Below are 18641 nucleotides of genomic sequence, written 5' to 3'. Positions count from 1 at the left end.
ATTGTGTGTGTGTGTGTGTGTGTGTGTGTGTGTGTGTGTGTGTGTGTGTGTGTGTGTGTGTTTGGTGTCCTGTAGCTTGTGCGGCAGTGCAACATGGCAGCTTGACTGGAGTACTGGCTCCGTGTAACAGGAGGAGATGACTTGACCATGTGGCCCTCAGTGTGGCGCTAAAAACAGCCTGACAGCTGTGCGTGAAGAGCGAGTAAATGAAACTGGAACAGCACCTGACCATGAGATAGATGGTCTATTTTTTGTAGGGTGTACTAGAACTATTGCATGTTTAGCTTTTGGATTTTGTTCTCTTTGAAAAGTTTTACTGTGAATGCCATAAACCTACTCAGGTTAAAAGATAAAAGGGCTGAATTGTCCCTGACTTATTTGTATGATATTTATGATTGTCATCATCTGTGTTACAGTAATGTGGTTACTTTTTTAATAATAAGAAGTGTAAGGAATTAGAACTCAAAATTATTTTCTTACCAGTCACTAATCCCAGTAGTGCTCCATTTACTTTTCGGCGATGGACTTGTTTGCTGTCTTACCAGTGGTTGGATTGGATGTTGATCAGTTTCACCGAAGTGCATTCATTGGACAGACTGGGCTGGTGGTGAATGGACGTGGCTATCTTCCCACTCCAAGGTTGTCTTGTTTGCATGTTTTGTCTTCTCAACTGACTTGATCACCAATGGTAAGCCTACAGAATTATGTCCTTGCTAGTTGACTGGAGTGCTGCTCAGATGCAGTGCACTTAGTGCTGCCACAAGTGAACAGAATCTAGATTTCGTGTTTCCGCACATTGATCGTCAGTAGACTCCATCCCCCAGTCAGCTACCACCATAAATAAAATTGAATTCTGTGGGAAACAAGAGTTCTACTGATTAAAGAAAAGGTCATCTTTTTCTTCCCACCACCATTGGCGGCACTGAACATGTCCTTCCATGGTTTGTTATGACTTTAATTGAATCGTTTCTTGATAGAAGTAAATCATGCAATGTTGTTACGTTGCACCCATCTGACATTTTTTTCCCCAATTTATAAGTTGTAAAGAAGATTGCCTACCCTTGTTAAGTTTGTATTTGAACATCCTTCTTGTTATGAATTTTATGAGCTGCTGAGTGACTCAAATGTCTGGGTTCTGGGTGAAGACCACCCAGAACCCAGGCCATGATACGTAGTATGGCGATCCTGGATCAGGGCTACTGGACTTCTGGAGTGCTAGTGACTGAAGAGCTGTCACAAGGGGTTCAGCTAGCTGTTAATCAGTAAATACCTCCGTAAGATAGCTGCTTGCTAAACCACATTGTCTTGTTTTCAAATTTTTTTACATACAGATGTTCTGACGTGTGGGTGTGGCAGCTTTTGTTGAAAGGCATCTTCGAAGGAGCCGAGCTGAGTTACAAAAAAGTTGTTGTACAAGTCATGTAACTTTTTTTCTGCCGTTCTGGGCTTTTCCGCCTTTAATTTGACAGGACAGCTGGGTGAGAAAGGGGAGAGACATGCAGGAAAACATCACAGGTCAGATTTGAGCTCTGGACCTCTGCGTTGAGGCATAAATCTCTCAGTATATGTGTGTCTGCTCTACCCACTGAGCCAACCTGGCCACAAGTAGTGTCATTTTTAATAAGTAATGAGTAAATGATTACATTTTTACAAGTAACTTGATCACAATCTCTTTTAGTCAGTCAGAGAAGAAATAGACAAGACATTGTTCCTTGTTGTGTTTTCACCACAATCTCAGCATTGTTTCTTCAGCTCTTTCTTAATCCTCCCAGGGCAAACCAAACTTACCCTGGTCATTTCCCTCCAAACAAAAACTCTCTCTCTCTCCACTATCCTCTGTGTCCAAGTTTCAGTATGATAGCCCTCTCTCTCCTCCAGAGCATGATTGGTCAGTCATCCACCCTCTCTGCCGCCCTCCCCTTATTTTCTCTCTCTCTCTCTCTCTCTGTCTCTCTCTCTCTGTCTCTCTGTCTCTCTCTCTCTCTCTCCTTACTTAAAAACATAAAGAGAGAGAAGGAGGGGAGGGAGAGGGGGATGGGAGATCCATAGGGGGAGGGGAGCTGAGTGCTTACTCTGTTGTCACTGGCTTGAGAGAGAGAGAGAGAGAGAGAGAGAGAGAGAGAGAGAGAGAGAGAGAGAGAGAGGCAGAGGGAGGGAGAGAGAGAGTGGAGTTGTGTCCCATATGTGGAAAAAAAGCATAGCAGTGCACACACAGTCTGGTCTGCTCCAGGGATTATCATAGCGCTTTCAGATCTGATGGAGGACATGCAGGCATGAATAGGTAAGGCTGCCTGTCTTCTCTGCATCTCTGTGTTGATCTGTTGTCATAGCCCGCTGCTCTCCCTGCTGTTTGACTTGTCTCCGCTGGCTGGCTTAAGTTGGAGGAGGACCGGAGCTGAGTCTGTTGTAGCAGCTCTTCTTTTTGGCCGCTGACCATGAGACATTTCCCTGAGCAAACCAAATCTCCTAACTCTGCCTTTTCCTCTCAGCCTCTCTCTGAACTCTGCAAGGACAGATCTGTGTTTGTTTTAAGTGGAAGCTGTGGTTTGTTGCTGTAGTGCAGTTAGTTATTCTGGGCTAAGTGTTAAAAGTTGACTGTCAGTTAGAGCAAAAGGGGCTGTAGTCAGAGGCAGTGTTGTACGTAAAGCCTGTTGGGGTCCAGGGACGGCCGTGTGGTCATTGTGTAATTTCTCTTCCATATGAAATGGCATATGAGTCAATGTGTAAACTGGTTACCGACTTGTTTGTTTGTATACATACTAAGAAAGATAAATTGTGTAATGTGCAAAAGCAGTAAATGTCATAATGTTGCTTTACTACTGTTAAATACTGTTAGGTTGTTTAATAGTTTGTATTATGTTTTGCTTGCGAGGTTATTTTTTCAATGGTTACAGTAGCTTCACATTTTGTTATAGATGTTGCTAAAAATGTTTTCACAGATTTTAAAAACTGAAAGGTGATTTCAGACATCTCTATTGTTTTTACACTATATTTTCTGAAGCAACTCACTTAGCACCAATGTGGATAAAAATGTGCTTTGGTTTCCACAGCATTGAGAAAGAACCTAAATGGCTGTTGTGAAAAAGAAATCATTTTCAGAGTTGTTTTAATCTCTTGGGTTTGCTCAGAGAGGTGCTTCATATCAGAATAAAACAATTGCGAGGATCAAACTGTCTTTAATCTGTCCACAAATACATTTTTAAATTTACAACCCAAACCAGAAAAGGGATATTTCTCTTAGAAAATAAGTAGGTTAAATGAATTAGTTTTTTGAACAGCGTAATTTAAATTTTAGATTAGAGAACTTAAAAAGTTCAGTGAACTTTTTTTCCTCTGAATTTTCCTTATGCAGCTTCAAAAGTGTAAGGTCTCCTAAGAATACAGTCTTTATTGCCCCAGTGCACAGAGCAATGGTATGCATGAGTTTTTTTGTGAGGCAGATTTAGAAAGCTCTCTTTAGAGGCTGAACACAGCTTCTCAATCAGCTTAATGCCTGCCTATAATGAATACCCTTGTGTGTGTCAATTTGGCAGAATGTGTGTGACTGTGTGTGTGTGTGTGTGTGTGTGTGTGTGTGTGTGTGTGTGTGTGTGTGTGTGTGTGTGTGTGTGTGTGTGTGACTCTGTGTTAAACTGATAGGGTTCTCAGGTTGGTCAGTAATTCTATCATACTCCAGGTGAATTCTGGTATGTGTGTTTGTGTGTGTTTGGGTTTGTGTTGCTGTGTGAGGTTGCGTGAAAGGGTTGGTTGACATGTGAGTGTTTGTCCTGACATTGTGCAGCAGCCTATAACAGCCTCTCTCTCTCTCTCTCTCTCTCTCTCTCTCTCTCTCTCTCTCTCTCTCTCTCTCTCTCTCAGGGCTGTTCTGTTGTCAGTGCGAGCTCATGCTAGTGATGGACAACAGCTGGACGGACGCTAACCTTAGCTGGCATTCACACAACAGCATCCCTCCTTACTGAGACCAGCTCCACAGAATGCTGAGTCCTATTGTCCCCTACAGTGAGTACACTGCACCCTTCTTTCTCTCTACCCGTACTGCATGTCACACCAAACAGCCCCACTTGACTTAGTTGGACTTTGCCTGAATCAATGAGCCCCCACTGCAAAAATTTGTGTGAGTGTACACTGTGTTCTGTAGTTTGCAAACAAAGGGAAAAATGCAAAGGTAACTGTGAAAATGTGCACGCCTCATTGCAGAAACCTGACTTTTTCCTTGACGTGCACTGTGGAAATGCTAAACCTTGGGCACCGACCCTGTTTGAATGTTTCATCACCAGGCGGAAGACACCGATGGGGGAAGGAAGAGGGACAGAGGGAGGTTGAAGGGCTGATGGTTTTAGCAGAATGAACCCCTCAGTTCTGCAAGTGTCATTTTACCAATACAGCTCAGGACGTACCGCCACACACACTGCCCCTGTTCTCCCTCCTTGTCCCCTTCTCTCTTTTCTCCCTTCAATACTGACCTAATAACTGACATGTCCAGTTTTGGCCTCCTCCCTTTGCACCCTCCCACCAGGTTTCATTTGAGTCCAGTGCTCTGGCTCTCCAAAACAGCATTGTTTTCCAGCCAGCATGGGGCTGCCTCCGTGGCCTCTGCCTCAAGAGCCCCTTTTTCCCAGCTCTTTAACTCACATCAAAGGAGCATTATTAGCATGGCAGTTACAAGAAAAGAGGGAGAAATCAAACAGAATGCTTAATTTAAAAAGTATTACTTCATAATGGATGGTAAAAACTTTCAATTTGTTTTCTTAGCAACCATTTTTTTTTTTATTGCAGAGCCTGTGTAAGGCAAGTGTGTGGGTGTGAGAAATCATACTGGACACAACAGCCAGATTAAAGCATCATGAGCCGATGTTTGACAGTAACCATGACACTTTGTTTGCTTTTTGGAAATTTTCCCCCTTAAAATAGCCAATGTTATTATTCGACTGCCCATAAAATGAAATGATGGAATTACAGATTTGTTGCCAATAAGTAGTTGACCTTGTGTGTTGTTTTAAAACATGGCCTCTCACAAGAGGCTCCTGATTATGTTGATTTAATGCCTGTTCTCCCAGCTTTTCTTTTCCATTAAAAGATGTTTATAGCTGTAAATCTAAATAGGCTGATTTGCTCAAATAAAACTGATGGACAATTCGCAAGAACAAGCATGCATGCTTATTCTACTTCCCATCAAGGCCTGTTTAAGAGGTTGTTCCATCAGCTCCCTGCACCCTGCTAGTCCACACTGACTGAACACACTCTCCCTGCTGCTAAAGTAGACAGCACATCCAAGAATGTCACAAACTGCTGGTGGAATAGTTAGCATGCCTTTAGAGTCGGCACACTGCTGGTCCTTCATGGGAATCTTCCAGTACACTACGTACTTGCCTTTGTGTGTGATTTGCTTTTACGATTGGGATGCACAATGCTTGTTTTCATTTGCTATGTCCAGAAGCTTCATGTTCTTCATGTACAGAGTAGCTCTGTTCTGCTGAGCTTCTGCAGCGGTGAGATTGTTTCAGAACAGCTTGTCAGTGTGCTTGTATGTGGACAGAGGGAACGTATGAGCGCACACAGCAGTGTTAGGTAGTCACGTTGTTTACTCTCAGACCAGTGACACACAAACACACTGCTGTGCTCACTAATGACACTGCAGCTCACTGGCCTTTACTTACAGACTTAGGTCATGGTTCTGCGGAGCAAAAGTCAGACTGTGAGGGACTTTGCATATGTGCAGGATATGCGAAGACTCTCACCTCCATGTTGGAATCCCCTTTGTGGGAATGTGGAGCATTCCCGCTTCCCAATGCTACTTCTGACTCCTGCTGTAGGCATTTATGCCTCTGCACACAGATCTTCCCACTGTATTAATGCACACGGTTAGGACAGGTAGAAAACACACTTTACTCTTTGTTATCAGAACTGCTATTACAAATCCTACATTCAGCCAGTGTGTGTGTCTCTTTCTTCCCTGGCGTGTGCGGCCTCGGCCCTTGTCTCCGGCCAGTCCGGAGGAATTCAAGCTGGGGCAAGCAGCCATGGCCGGACCTGAGAAGAAACCTGAGAGAGATTCCAGGGGCCATGGATACTCCTGGAGGGATTTGGTGCAAAGAATCTGTAATCTGCACTTCAAACACACTCTTAAATCAGTCCCAGGCCGCCAACCCAGGAGTGCCCTAACTCTTGTTGCTGGGGCCCCGCTGGTGTAGCGATACCTTTTCTTTTAAAACAGCACACACTAGCACACACACACACACACAGAGCAACAACACACAGGAGTTCAGATCTGGCAGTTTTTATAGCTCTCCTCTGACTGACCCCTCTCCCTCTCCTTTCTCTCCCTGGCTCTGTTTTTATGCTTTGTGCAAATGTCTTTGTGAATGACTCGGCTAAGTCATGAAGTAGTTTGTATAGAAAAAAGAGTAGATCTCATCCTAGCCCCTGAAGGAGCAGGTTGGAGGGCTGCGCCAGCATCTATCTCTATTGCAGGCAGAGTGGTATGAGTGCTGCATTGGAGGGGCCTTTGAGGCCCTTAAACACACAGCCTGCTAAAGTGTGTGTGAATAAGAGCTTGGATCATTAGTGTAGGGTGTGAATGGGCTCTAATTAGCCCCCAGTGTGTGTGGTTGTGTGTATGTGTGTATGTTTGCATGTATCCATAAGAAAAGAAGGTTAGGGACCGAGGACCATGTGAGTCCACTGGCCCTGTGCTCTGTCTCTCTGAGGGTTCATCAGCTCATTAAGGAGACCTCCGCTCCTGTTAAGGGCCCAATTAAGAAGCAAGGTGGTGAGGTTCATTTGGATGGCAACACTTCACTGGATTCCTGAGGCAGCACAATTCAGAGCTGGACAATGAGACACAACTTCTTTCACACCAGCACAGCTAATTAGTAAATGACCATGCTTAAGAAAAAACATACTATAATCGTTAAGCCATTAGGTGTTTATAGTGCAGTGATCATAAAATGCACTGCCACAGTGCAAGTGTGGCCGTTGATATATTGAGTTTCCTTTTATTTGTGTGTGTACTAACAGAAAACAACAAATCCCAGAGCTGTCCATGTGCTGAGAGTATAAGCTGGGAGCACAGAGTGGCCAGGGGATATGGACAGAAAGGAGGGAATGCAACATGCTCACTGGGAATGGGGGGGGGATAAGGGAGGTGGAGAAGCAGAGAATCGGGGGAAAGAAAGAGGTTGCAAGGAAAAGATAGAGCTGAGGAGGGGGAGATAGAACAGAGATTGGGTGAGTGAGACAGATGGAAGGGGTGATTGGTCATCACAGAGCCTTAGGACAGCTGTTCTTTGATATATTAGTGGACACAATGACCTAAAGCCAGCCTGCAGTCACAGAAAATAGGGACCCTGTTTTTCTTTAAGGGGGTTGGACAGGGTTCTGCCATTTGTGGACGTGCATTAGCAGGCATGGGGGATGGGGGAGTTGTTTCTAAAATTACGAGCATGAAGTGACGCATCCAGCAATTATTCCGGAGGCTTTCTAGTTTTGAAGAGTGCTGCGAAAAGGGCTGTAAAATGAGCAAGCTCTCAGATGGGACTTTGCTTTTTGCTGCACTATCATAAGCAATTCTAAACACATTTGTCAATTTATCAATGTTTAACCAATGCCATCAAGTAGTTTGGCTACTGCTGCTCTCCATCCACTCTGCAAAACAACTTTTAATGACACTATTTGTTGACCGCTAATGAATTGGAGATTTACCACATGGAAGCTTGTTTTATTCTGTTTATCAACTGGTTTTGAACAATAATTGTCTTTTACCCTAACTACATTTTTATTACAAACAAGGGTGGTATTATTTTATTATTTTATTCAAAATACTCAATACAACGTTGTCATCCTTCCTAATAAAACCTTATTAGCTGCACACACTGACAAAAACTGTTCTGACAGCTGGCCTGAAACAAAACGAAAAATAGAGTAAGTCAAAGTGTCCATCTGATACATGAAGTGCAGATAGCTCTGTCCACAGAGAGAGGATTGTACAGAGATAGGGAGAGAGAGAGAGACATACGCAGAGGACATCCCTCAATGCCACTGCAGGAGATGGGCTCCTTCCTCCTGGGATTGGACTGGTGAGGCGTGTTTGAAAAGAGCTGCGTCTGCTCGTGCACTGGGCAGCAGGTGTGACAACTCCCCACCAGAGCTCCCGCACTCTTCTGTTATTACATCTTTTTAGGGCCATGAAAGAGGGAGCAGATGAGACAGACGGAGCGAGAGGCATAGTGGGAGTGTGGGATTGTGTTTCTTTTGATTGATTGCAGCATTGTGACTAACGAAAAGATTTATTATAATTTTCCCTAGCAATGCCCAATAATGCATGTCTGATGAATTATGATCCCTGTTGTCCGTTGTGCGCATTACCCTGTCTTACGGTGCTTTGGAAATGGCCTCTAGGACTGACCAGCACAAACTTCCTTTAAAAGCTTTTTGATAATACCCAACACTATAAGGCTATTCAGCATCTGTGGAATAATATTGTCAGAGGTAACTTGACATTTGGTAACATAGTTAACATACATAATCCACAATATATGTGAGGAATTCATCATCATTTTTCAGTATGTTGATAAAACCTACAAGAGCTGATAAAATGTGTATTTCATACCAAAGTGTGAGAACATCCAGAGACAATTTTCCACTGTCTCCACCTGCCATACTGTGAAATGTGGCCGGCCTCTCAGATTGGTGTTTTTATGACAGAACAGGTAGTATGCAGCGGCAGGACGGCAGCAGCCTAGTGAGAATGTCCTGCTTGATATTAGTATCATAAATCACAGTGAACTTGAGGACAGAGGACTTAAGGGGCTTCAAGAGTGAACAACAAATCAAGATTACAAACACTGATAAATAAGAGATTCTGAGTGCTTCTCCCTTTGCACACCAAACTCAGTCCTTGGTTGTTTAAAGCAGATTATTGGATGTTTGTTCAAATGCACAGACGTGTTTAAAGATCTTGAAGAAAGACCTCATTTATTCTACATATATCTGTCCAGCAAGCAGCAAGTTTCATCCAATAACTCCTTAATCAGCATGCACTTGCTGAATACATAACTGATGCAGTCATCAGAGCATCAAGTTTGTGATGTATCAGCACAAACATAATGTCTGTCACACTCTGCCCTTCTCTTCACTTTCTGCCTGTCATTCCCCTTTGGTATGACTCTTGGCTCTGTATTGTAACTGCATTCATTTTAAACTTTTCTTTTTAAAAGTGTCCGTTTCTGAGATGCTATCGAGTCCCTGTCATACTGCCGTGACAGCTGGAGCAGCATTCTCAAAACAAATTTGACACGGCCCTCTCTTCAACTTGCTGTTGAGGAGTACTGAAAGAATTTTTGTACATTAAGTAAATTCACACCGTAGAAATTTCTCCTTGTCGAACAGACGGCCTTTTTTGTGGAAGTCTTTGGGGCCTGCAGATTAATTTAAAGCAGAGGAAGCGATTCGTCTGCACAATTTCTCCACATTAAATATAAATGTCATGACTGAGGACGGTTTTAATTCTGCAGTAAATTCTTGCCTTTTTCTTGGTGTAGTATATGTTGTAGTTGTGAAGTTGACCAGCAAAGCAAACACCTGCAGGTCTGTATCATGATGATTATTAATGTTTTATAAGAAGTTAGGAACAGAAGATGACGTGGTTTATAGCTCTATGTACAAGCACATTGCTCTCCCTAATTCATGCCTCTGTGTGGAGATGTACGATGTTTTTGCAGTTTTCTCTCGGTGGGTGGGGGTATAACTCAGCCCTGAACAGAGCCCTGATTGGATTGATCCATGGTGCTCTTGTTTACAAGCAGCCTCTTCACAATCGGCAGGGTTTAATAGTAGACTGTCCCAGAAGGGTTGTTGCATCCGTGTCCGTTTTGTTCCTTGTGGCAGGGAAAACAAAAGTGCTGGGAAGGGAGAAGGGGAAAGCAACCTCAGGGGAGCTGTGAAACGGCACTGGAGCTCTCCGTCTCCGGGCTTTCTGCCAAGATAACGTTTCACCTCACCCACTAATACTTCTTTTAGGAAACCACAACACAGTCTAGTGTACTACCAGCCTTTATAGGCCAAAAACTACTTTGGTTTCACCAAGTCAACATGAGATTCAGTGACTTTGTAGATGGCAGATTGGACCATTTGAGGGAAGAAATCACAGATGAACCTAACATACTCCCCCTGAGCCATAAGTGGTCTAATTTTAATATTAGGCCCTCCTCAAAGTTAAGCTGGTTTCTTCTTAAGGGAGCCGTGCCACTGTCTTCATCACGCACTCCTACAATAGGATGCAGCTCACATAGGTCCATCAATAAATCCCTGGCTGACACAAAAGCTGTCAGTGAACTGCTGCTGAATAGATTAATAAGATTTCCATAATTAGACAGGCCCCTGACAATAGGATCCTTCAGGCTTTGTCTCATGGCCAACTGGATTGTCCGAGCCGCACACGTCTGCTGGACGGACGTCCACCACAATGGCTGCACAGACAGTAAGGCGGTCAGCAGAAGAACATCTGTCTCTCCTGGGGACGAAAACACACACCCACACACAGTGGGAAGTTTCATGTGCATACATATTATCTTATCAACCTCCTCGCAGCCAAGTAAGGCCATCGGTCAATAGAAAAGCAGTCTCCTCACTAATTATGTTAACTTGGTCATTGCAACCAATTTTTATTCACCATAAATTCAATAGCACAACTGATAAATTATAAAACATTAAATACTCTTCCGAACCCTTTGTGACTGGATCACAGAGCAGCTTTACTTATATTGAGAACACCAACAAAAGCCTCCAAAATGATTGAATGAGGACAGGATTCCTATTTTCAAACAAACTGCTGTTCTTGTCCATTCTTAATACATGTGTTTTTCCACTCCATAATCCTCCTCTAATATGAGTAAAATAGAGTTGATGGGGGTGTGGCAGGAGAGAGTAATGTCACAGCATGAGAGAAAAGTATATAAGTAATACCAAACGTTGCAACATGACTATTTACATCTGGATTGCAAAATTCACAAATTATTTTAGCAGTGTATGTTTATTTTGTGTTGGATAGGATAATTTTAAATCTAGCATCGTTCTGAAATATATATTGAAGTTAACCTAATGATAGCACTGCTGCTACCCACAGAAAGTCCACATTGTCCTGATTTCCTACTTCTAATCTTAGCTTTCTTCCTGCCCCTCCAGTGAATTAATCTACATGAGTGCTCTGATTTAAGCAGAAGTGTAGATTATAGCTTGCTCAGTTTATTGTGGAGCACTACTGCTCTAAAAACCACAATCCAGCAGAGGCCAAGATCTAATTACATGAAAGGGCTAAACTGCTCTGCAACCCTGCTGTGTTCATCAGGGAAGTGAATGGTGGCCAACCATCATCGAACTCGCTGTTTACATACAAGAAGAATTATTGAGTGTAATGCTTTATTTTTTGAGAAAGTAATTACTCTCAGATTTAACAGTGAATTGGTTCTTCAGGTATGCGCAGCTGGTCATTGAGTTAGTCAAGGGGGTAGTGTGAGAGAAGTCCATTCTGTGTTGGTGCTACTCTGATGATAGAGTGGACAGCAGTTAGCCCACCTCACTGAGTCCTCTAATGTCCACTCCAGTCCGCTTAGAGAGGACGAAGCGCCTGCTGTCCACTCCTTCCCCTCCCTCTTCCATCCCTCCCTCCCCGCTGCAGGTTTTATGAGCTCCCCTGGGCTCTCATCCATCTCTGTCACACACAGGCCCCATTATTGGGGCTTCTCACAAACTGGTTGGGCTGCAGATGGGAAGGGCCTGCAGGACATATATGGTTTCTGCAGCCGGACAAAGACCTGCGAGTCAGACCACAAAAATATGTGGTCATCTGGGTGTGGACAAGACAATGTCTTCAGCATGTTTGTAATAAGTGAACAGAGTGTGAGAATGTTCCTTTACATCTTGCTGTGGTGGGTGTGTGGGTTGACTGAAGCTTAGGAGAGTACTTGAACTGGTTTGGCCATTGGGAATTTAAGGCAGTGGATTTGAATATGAAGGACATGATAATCCAACGGCCATCTGGTCTGCTGGTCTCATTGGACTGAATAAATAACGGGCGTAATCTGAAAACACACATGGGGTGGTTTGGAAAGCGGGTAAATAAAGAGGGCAAAGTTAAGGAGTGAGCTAGAGGGAGCAGCAGCAGAATTGCAGGCTGTGGATATTGAGATTTGATTTAAATGGCAATAAGAAGCCTGGCTCCACACACGAAGACAGCCATGAATAATGAATCATCAGGCGTCCACAGAAGAAAAGGCAGAGAGACCAGTAATGACGGCTTTTGCCATATTCCTTTTTACCTCCCTGTTTCTGGCTGGAGTAGTCCTCACCTCAGGGTAAATCGTGACAGTTCAATAATGCCAAGCTATGTGTGGAATGTCAAGCTAATGCCTCAGCAAGAGGTAGCGCTAGTCTTTATGAAATCCATCCTATTGTGGTATAATACACACAAATATATACTCTTCAGTTGTAAAAATTTACAATTGAACATAGAGACACTAAAAAAGTGCTTAAATTAGCAGATGCATTATACATTGCAAAGGAATACACAGCCAAGCATCTGCATCTTCCACACAGTTCAGACTTAAAGCCAGTTGAATGTTTTACTGGAAAATAAGACCTTTGCATGAGGGGGCATGGAGGAAAAACAATTCATGGCACAAAATCTCTTTTTCGACTTCCATCTCTGCTGTTAGCTCGGCGATGTGCTTGGTGCGTAGCAGCCATGATCAATCAGAGCTCAGCCAGTGCTGAAGTCAGCCAGAGGAACAGACATTCCACTTTCCCAATGTTCCATGGGAGACTGTGCTGATGAATAGCACTCTATGCTGCAATTCCAAACCCAACCCCCTCTTTCTTTCTTTCTTTCTTTCTTTCTCACTCTCTCCACAACACTGTCCACACACACACACACACACACACACACACACACACACACACACACACACACACACACACACACACACACACACACACACACACACACACACACACACACACACACACACACACACACACACACACACACTCCTTCCCCTCTCCCTCCCTCCCTCCCTCTGTCCAGCCGGCCACTGAGCTTTTGGAGCTCTGGAGTACGTTGGGTGGGTGGATTGGTGGGTGGTAGGTGGGGGTGCAGGGCGGAGAGAGCAGGCATTCAGAGCAACATGCACAGGGAGATAACAATAGGTCCTCTGGGAGACCTGCAGATGTTAGCAGTACAGGGAATATTTGTAGGATCTTATCGCTACTCCAACATAAGCTGGGAAACTGCAAAACAACACATCTAACCTACTGATCTGCTTTCACTCTCTTTCTTTTCTGCAGCTTTCTCTTTCTCCCTTCACCTCCCCTTTACCTTTCTGTCCCTCTCTGGGAAATATGAGCTCCTTCTGCTAACATGCATGATGGCAACACTAAAAAAGATTCCTTTAACAGAAGAAAGGCCATTTCTTATCACTGGCTGCTTGGAGACGAGGCGCTCAGACATGTGTCACTGTGCAAAGGATGTTGGTCATGGACGAGTGTACTACGATTACTTTGCACTGTCTAGTTTACTAATCTATATCAAACTGAATGTAGACTATTGTAGATTTTTTGTGGTTGAAAAGAGTGTTTCTTACAACAAGTACGGTTTCCTGGCCGTGACATACAGTAGTCCAAACAGTTCGTCTCTGTGAGAAATAAACAGGGGGTACTGTGTCGCAGCATGGTAAAACAGATCTCAAAACACTTAATAAATAAACAAAAAATATCACACAAAAAATTGAAAAATAAAAAACAAGTCATTTATAATTCTCTGCAGTGTCTCAGTTCTTGCAGTGTGCCAACTTAAAACATTATATTGTAACATGGAAAAAGCTATTTCACTGTAACAAAACATGACTTTTTTATATATTGGCAACTCGGAACCTTGGATGCTGTTTGCATTTTAGGTAAATACTAAAAGTTTGACTTTAAGAATTATTTCACTTATCAATCAAAGCAAATGGAGCGAAACAATTCTCTATTTCCCAGTCACAGGAGAGGAATCAATTAATATACTGTAGATGCTATGCTGGACCCAAATGGATTAATATTATGACCACAACGTTGCACACAAGTTCTTTAAGATACAATAACTCCTTCACCACAAATTTCCTATTTTCTGACATAATTGTAATAAAGGATAAATATGACCTGTTTTCTCTGTGTTTCTCTTGTCAGGCCTGTTAAAGATGCACTGGAACCCAGAGCATGCCCAGCCTCTCAGCCAGTGGCCTGAGCAGCACCTTGATGTCTCCTCTACCACCTCCTCTCCGGCCCACAAGTCGGAATTCTACCCTGGCCGCGGTCGCAGCGGCTCCAACTACGCCTGGGCCAATGATGACATCTCTGCTCTCACAGCTTCCAACCTTTTGAAGCGTTATGCTGAGAAGTATTCTGGCCTGCTGGACTCACCGTATGACCGGCCACCTACTGTAGGCACCTACCCAGAGCCAGGGGCCTTTGGGGGCCTCAATGTCCCGAAGACTGAGCTGGAGCCCTGGCCACTGACACACAGCACTGATGCCTCCTATTCCCTTGTGCCCCCTGGAGGCCATGACAGCCTCTCAGGTTCCAAAACTGTGGCCACATCTGCAGGTCCTCCAGGGGTTAGTAGTGTTTCAGTGGTGAACAGTAACCTCTCAGACTCGGGCTACAGTGGCAGCAGCTCCTGTAGTGGCTCCAGCGAGTACCCCTCTAGCTACAATGGCACCTATCTTTCCTCAGGGTACTGTCCCCAACCCAATGCAGCACTTCCCCCTGCCTCCCTCCACACTCTCCAATCCACCCCTACCCTAGTGCCCAGCTATAGCCCTACCACACCGGTCTATAACTACCCCCCTAGCACGTATCCTCCCCATACCAGCCTTGCCCCCAGCTACAGCCACCCCTCTGCAACTTACCTGCCCTCAGGTCTACAAGCCCCTACTCCCGTTCCCTCAAGGCCCACAGTGGTAGGAGGCAGTTATAGTTACCAGAGCACCAACCTTGGGACATCTGAGTCTGGTGGGACATTAAAAAGAAAAGCATTTGAGATGAGTGTAGAAGAGGATGAGAGCGGGGACAGGTCTCGTTACAGGAAATATAGCTATGACCCCTTAAAGGCTGGGGGGAACTCACCCTACAGTGTGAATGACAAAACAGAGTGCCGGGGAAACGGCTTCAGTAGTTCAGGCAGCACAGACCCTCAAACCTTTAAGCCCAATAAGCCCTCCTCCCAGCCCCTGGTGTCTCCTCAGTATGGGGCAGCTGGGGAGTACAGCCCTCCAGCGGGCATGACAGGGGAGAATGGCGGGGCAGAGCAGGGCTTCATCCAACAGCAGCAGCACCGCTCCCAGGCCCACAAACGCTCTCCATTGTGTGCTCCAACTGTTGAAACTATGAAGAGCCCAGACCCCCGACTGTTGGACCTTGTTAATGGGGAGTTACTGGACTGCAGCCCAGCACTGGGCTGGGGAGAGCTGGCCGGGCTCACCCATGTCAAGGCTGCCCTGGAGGAGGACCTGCTGTGGCCCGTGTTGAGGCCCAGTCCAGTGATGCGACCACCAAGAACCGTCCTGCTGTTTGGTCCCCGGGGAGGGGGTAAGACGACGTTGACCCGTTCTTTGGCTTCACAGTTGGGGGCTTCCTTCTATCGGTTGAGTGGAGCCATGCTGGCCTCTAAAGGGAAGGCTGAGGCAGAGCACATTCTGGGGTCTCTTTTGCAGGTGGCGGGGGCACGGCAGCCCTCTGTGGTGCTGCTCAGCCAGGTGGAGGCCATGGAAGAGGAGGGGCTGAGGCAGAGTCTGCTGACCACCACCCTGGAGAAAGCCCAGGTGGGGACTACAGGTCTGGTGATTCTTGTATGTGCCACTGGAAGGCCAGATCTGCTGCAAGATGCAGTCCATCGGAGCTTTGCCAAGCGATATCACGTTGGCCTGCCAGATGTGGGTATGCGCAGGCAGGTGCTGCTGCAGGCGCTGTCGCCCCAGGGTTGCAGCCTGAGCGAAAGGGAGCTGAGCGCTGTGCTGCAGCGCACAGAGGGCTTCTCAGTGTGGGAGCTGCTGCAGCTCAGCCAGCAGGCACTCTCCTCAGCATCCTCTCCCACTGGGGCCATGCATGGCCACCCCACATCCTCCAAACCCCCAGCCTTCACAGACTTTGAGAATGCCTTCTGCAAGGTGCGCCCACACACCACCACAAAAGAACTGGATACTTGTATAGAGTGGAGCAAGATGTATAACCACTGAGAAAGCAACAAGTCACTGTAATCGGACTGCATTATGACCCTGTCTTCGCTTTGACATGGAAAGCCATGGGAATGTTTTGTTGTTTTGTAATTACAGATTATGCAGCCAAAAGAGCCAGTGAAGCTCAATGATTGTTTTCGTATGAATAGCCGCAATATTTTATTTTTCCCAAAGAAAAGAAAGATGAATAGGCCTTGTTGAGTGGGGTAGTGTATTAGTCTTTTGGCCAACAGGAAAATCAGATTATATTCTATTTGGAAACTCTCCGAGATCCTGATTAGCCTTGGTCCGGGACAAAATCAATTAGTAGTTGCTAGGTGACGTGGTCCAAGATTATGGATAATCAGGGTTTGGCAAAATCCCCCCTTTGACTGCTACTCTCAGGATCCTATTTATTGCCAGTCCACTTCCATGTTATCCTAATGTTGATTTAGTCATTGGACTGTCACTAATTATTCAGTGCGAATGGCTTGGGATCATTTTAGCAGACCACAGTTTTTAGCAGACCACAGTTTTTGACCAAAAAGGTGTCAAACCAAATGCTTAATCAGCAGTGTTTCTATATTTCTCAAAACAGACTTCAAAATCAGGTCATCTTTCTTGATAGCTTCTCACCAAATCAAAAGTTAGTCCTTATTATTCCAAAAAAGAAAGTAAAATCAAAAGACTTTTATTAAATCCGTGCATGCTGCTGTCCTTCCCAGGAGTTATGTTTTTCAAGTAAAAGCTTGCAGTTACACTCAACATGTTTGGTTGTAGTAATTACTTTATTACTGTTGGTTTGTTGTCCTTAAATTCCACATACATTTGTTCTCGATCTCACATTCCTCATCGTCTGCAGTTTTCCTGAGAATCTCATTTACAAAACTAAATGTACCCACCTGCACACCCACCGTCTCCTACAGTCTGTTTTCTCTTTCATTTACTCCTTTTGTTTTCTTAGTATTTAGTCTTGTTTGAAATGCTCAGGAAGAATTTCTTTACCTCAGAAATATGAAATTAAGAATGTATGTAATCTTATGGTCTTAGTAGAGAGTGGCGCGGAGCGAGAGAAAGGAGCGAGGAGAAACCTGACAGTCTTGTAATACCCACTTCGGTTGGGCTTTTACCTCGTGAGAGAAACTTGAATATGCTACAAAGAGTAACATTGAATGTAATTCAGGTATTTCAAAGGATATTTGATGCCATAAATCCATGTATTATTATATATGAATATATAAATCTGTTTTCTGTTCTTTTACCCTTTATTTTTATTGTAGTTTATGGTGGAGTGATGATTGTCTTCAAGAAATGCTATGTAGAATACAGAAAATATTCCTTTTTTTGTTGGACAAACTGCTTACAAATCCCCGTGTTATTTAGTGTTTACATATCCTGTATATGCATGTCTGCTGTTTATAGTTTTATGGCTGCAAAATATAATTTAAAAATGTAAATACAACACACACAATCGTACATGTGTACTCACAGTCAACATCTGAGCACAAAATACCTTCCAAAAAGAAAACAAACAAAAACACAGATGCAAAAAATAAAGCTTAAAGATGAAGTTGTTATATGTAGCTTTCAGCTAATCCCAAAGTCTGAGAATTCACAGTTTATGTGTACATATTGTGGATGAACCCAACATGTAGGCAATCCAGACAATTCTCTCCTTTTCCACCAGTCCTACATTTCTGTTTTAACAAGCTGGAAAAACCCGGTCACTGGACTGCTGGTACAGAGGTTGTTGTATTAGACTGTTGCCATGGTCCTGAGGAGGTATACACAGAATGATGTAATATTTCCCACTGCCCTTTCCTCTCTCTGTCTCTCCCTCCCTCCCTGCCTCATCATTATTTTTCCTTTTCTCTCTCCCCAGTGCAATCTCATTAGATTGGATTGCCCCTTGGCCACAAGCCCCAGTGGTCATGTGACATTGTATCCCCCCATACCTATTCCTCTGGAGTGGAAATGGTCTGATTGATGTCCAGCAACCCTATATCACAGTGCAGCCATCCCTCTCCAGCTGGTGGCTTCAGTCATGCCATACAGCCAGATCAATCAGAGTGACCCCCGCTGTGCAAACTGATCACTGTCTCAGAAACTGAAAACACATTTACAACTTGCAGAACAACCCCTGCCTCAAGCGGCACGGTCTCAATAATGCTAGCATTTATTCACATGTAATTACAGAAATCATCATCAATCATAATTATGATTTAGAGGTACGAGTAGCTACATTTTGAATTGTTGTTGTTCTCACTACTCCCGACAGTTTGTCCAACAAAGCAAGTTTTTATTTTTTAAATGTTTTGATCTGTTATGGCGGTAACTTTGTTCTTGGTTATTGTACATTTTCTGTAACCATTTCTACCTCATTTTTGCGGCATATTG

At 44.2% G+C, this 18641-nt stretch overlaps 1 protein-coding gene across 2 annotated transcripts; it reads left to right on the top strand.

Annotated features, from left to right (window-relative positions):
• The first annotated feature begins 2150 nt into the window (after nucleotides 1-2150).
• Nucleotides 2151-18190, top strand: fignl2 (fidgetin like 2). 2 transcript variants are annotated; one of them, XM_039801732.1, is made up of 3 exons: nucleotides 2151-2281; nucleotides 3859-3999; nucleotides 14218-18190. In XM_039801732.1, the coding sequence occupies exons 2-3, from the start codon at nucleotides 3975-3977 to the stop codon at nucleotides 16263-16265; spliced, it is 2073 nt and encodes a 690-aa protein (XP_039657666.1). In that variant the 5' UTR covers nucleotides 2151-2281; nucleotides 3859-3974; the 3' UTR covers nucleotides 16266-18190. The 2 variants fall into 2 exon arrangements, with proteins under 2 accessions (XP_039657666.1, XP_039657667.1); XM_039801733.1 differs by lacking the exon at nucleotides 2151-2281 and adding an exon at nucleotides 3344-3413.
• Nucleotides 18191-18641: the final 451 nt, after the last annotated feature.

This window comes from Perca fluviatilis, chromosome 5 (genome assembly GCF_010015445.1).
Source record: "Perca fluviatilis chromosome 5, GENO_Pfluv_1.0, whole genome shotgun sequence".
Taxonomy (NCBI): Eukaryota; Metazoa; Chordata; class Actinopteri; order Perciformes; family Percidae; genus Perca; species Perca fluviatilis.
Note: the sequence above shows the minus strand (reverse complement) of the source record. Positions and strands in the feature narration are given on the sequence as shown.

Coding starts and splice junctions, on each gene's coding strand:
- fignl2 (XM_039801732.1), top strand. CDS start 3,975: ATGCTGAGTCCTATTGTCCCCTACA. Junction 4,000..14,217: donor GAGTCCTATTGTCCCCTACA/GTGAGTACACTG, acceptor TTCTCTTGTCAG/GCCTGTTAAAGATGCACTGG.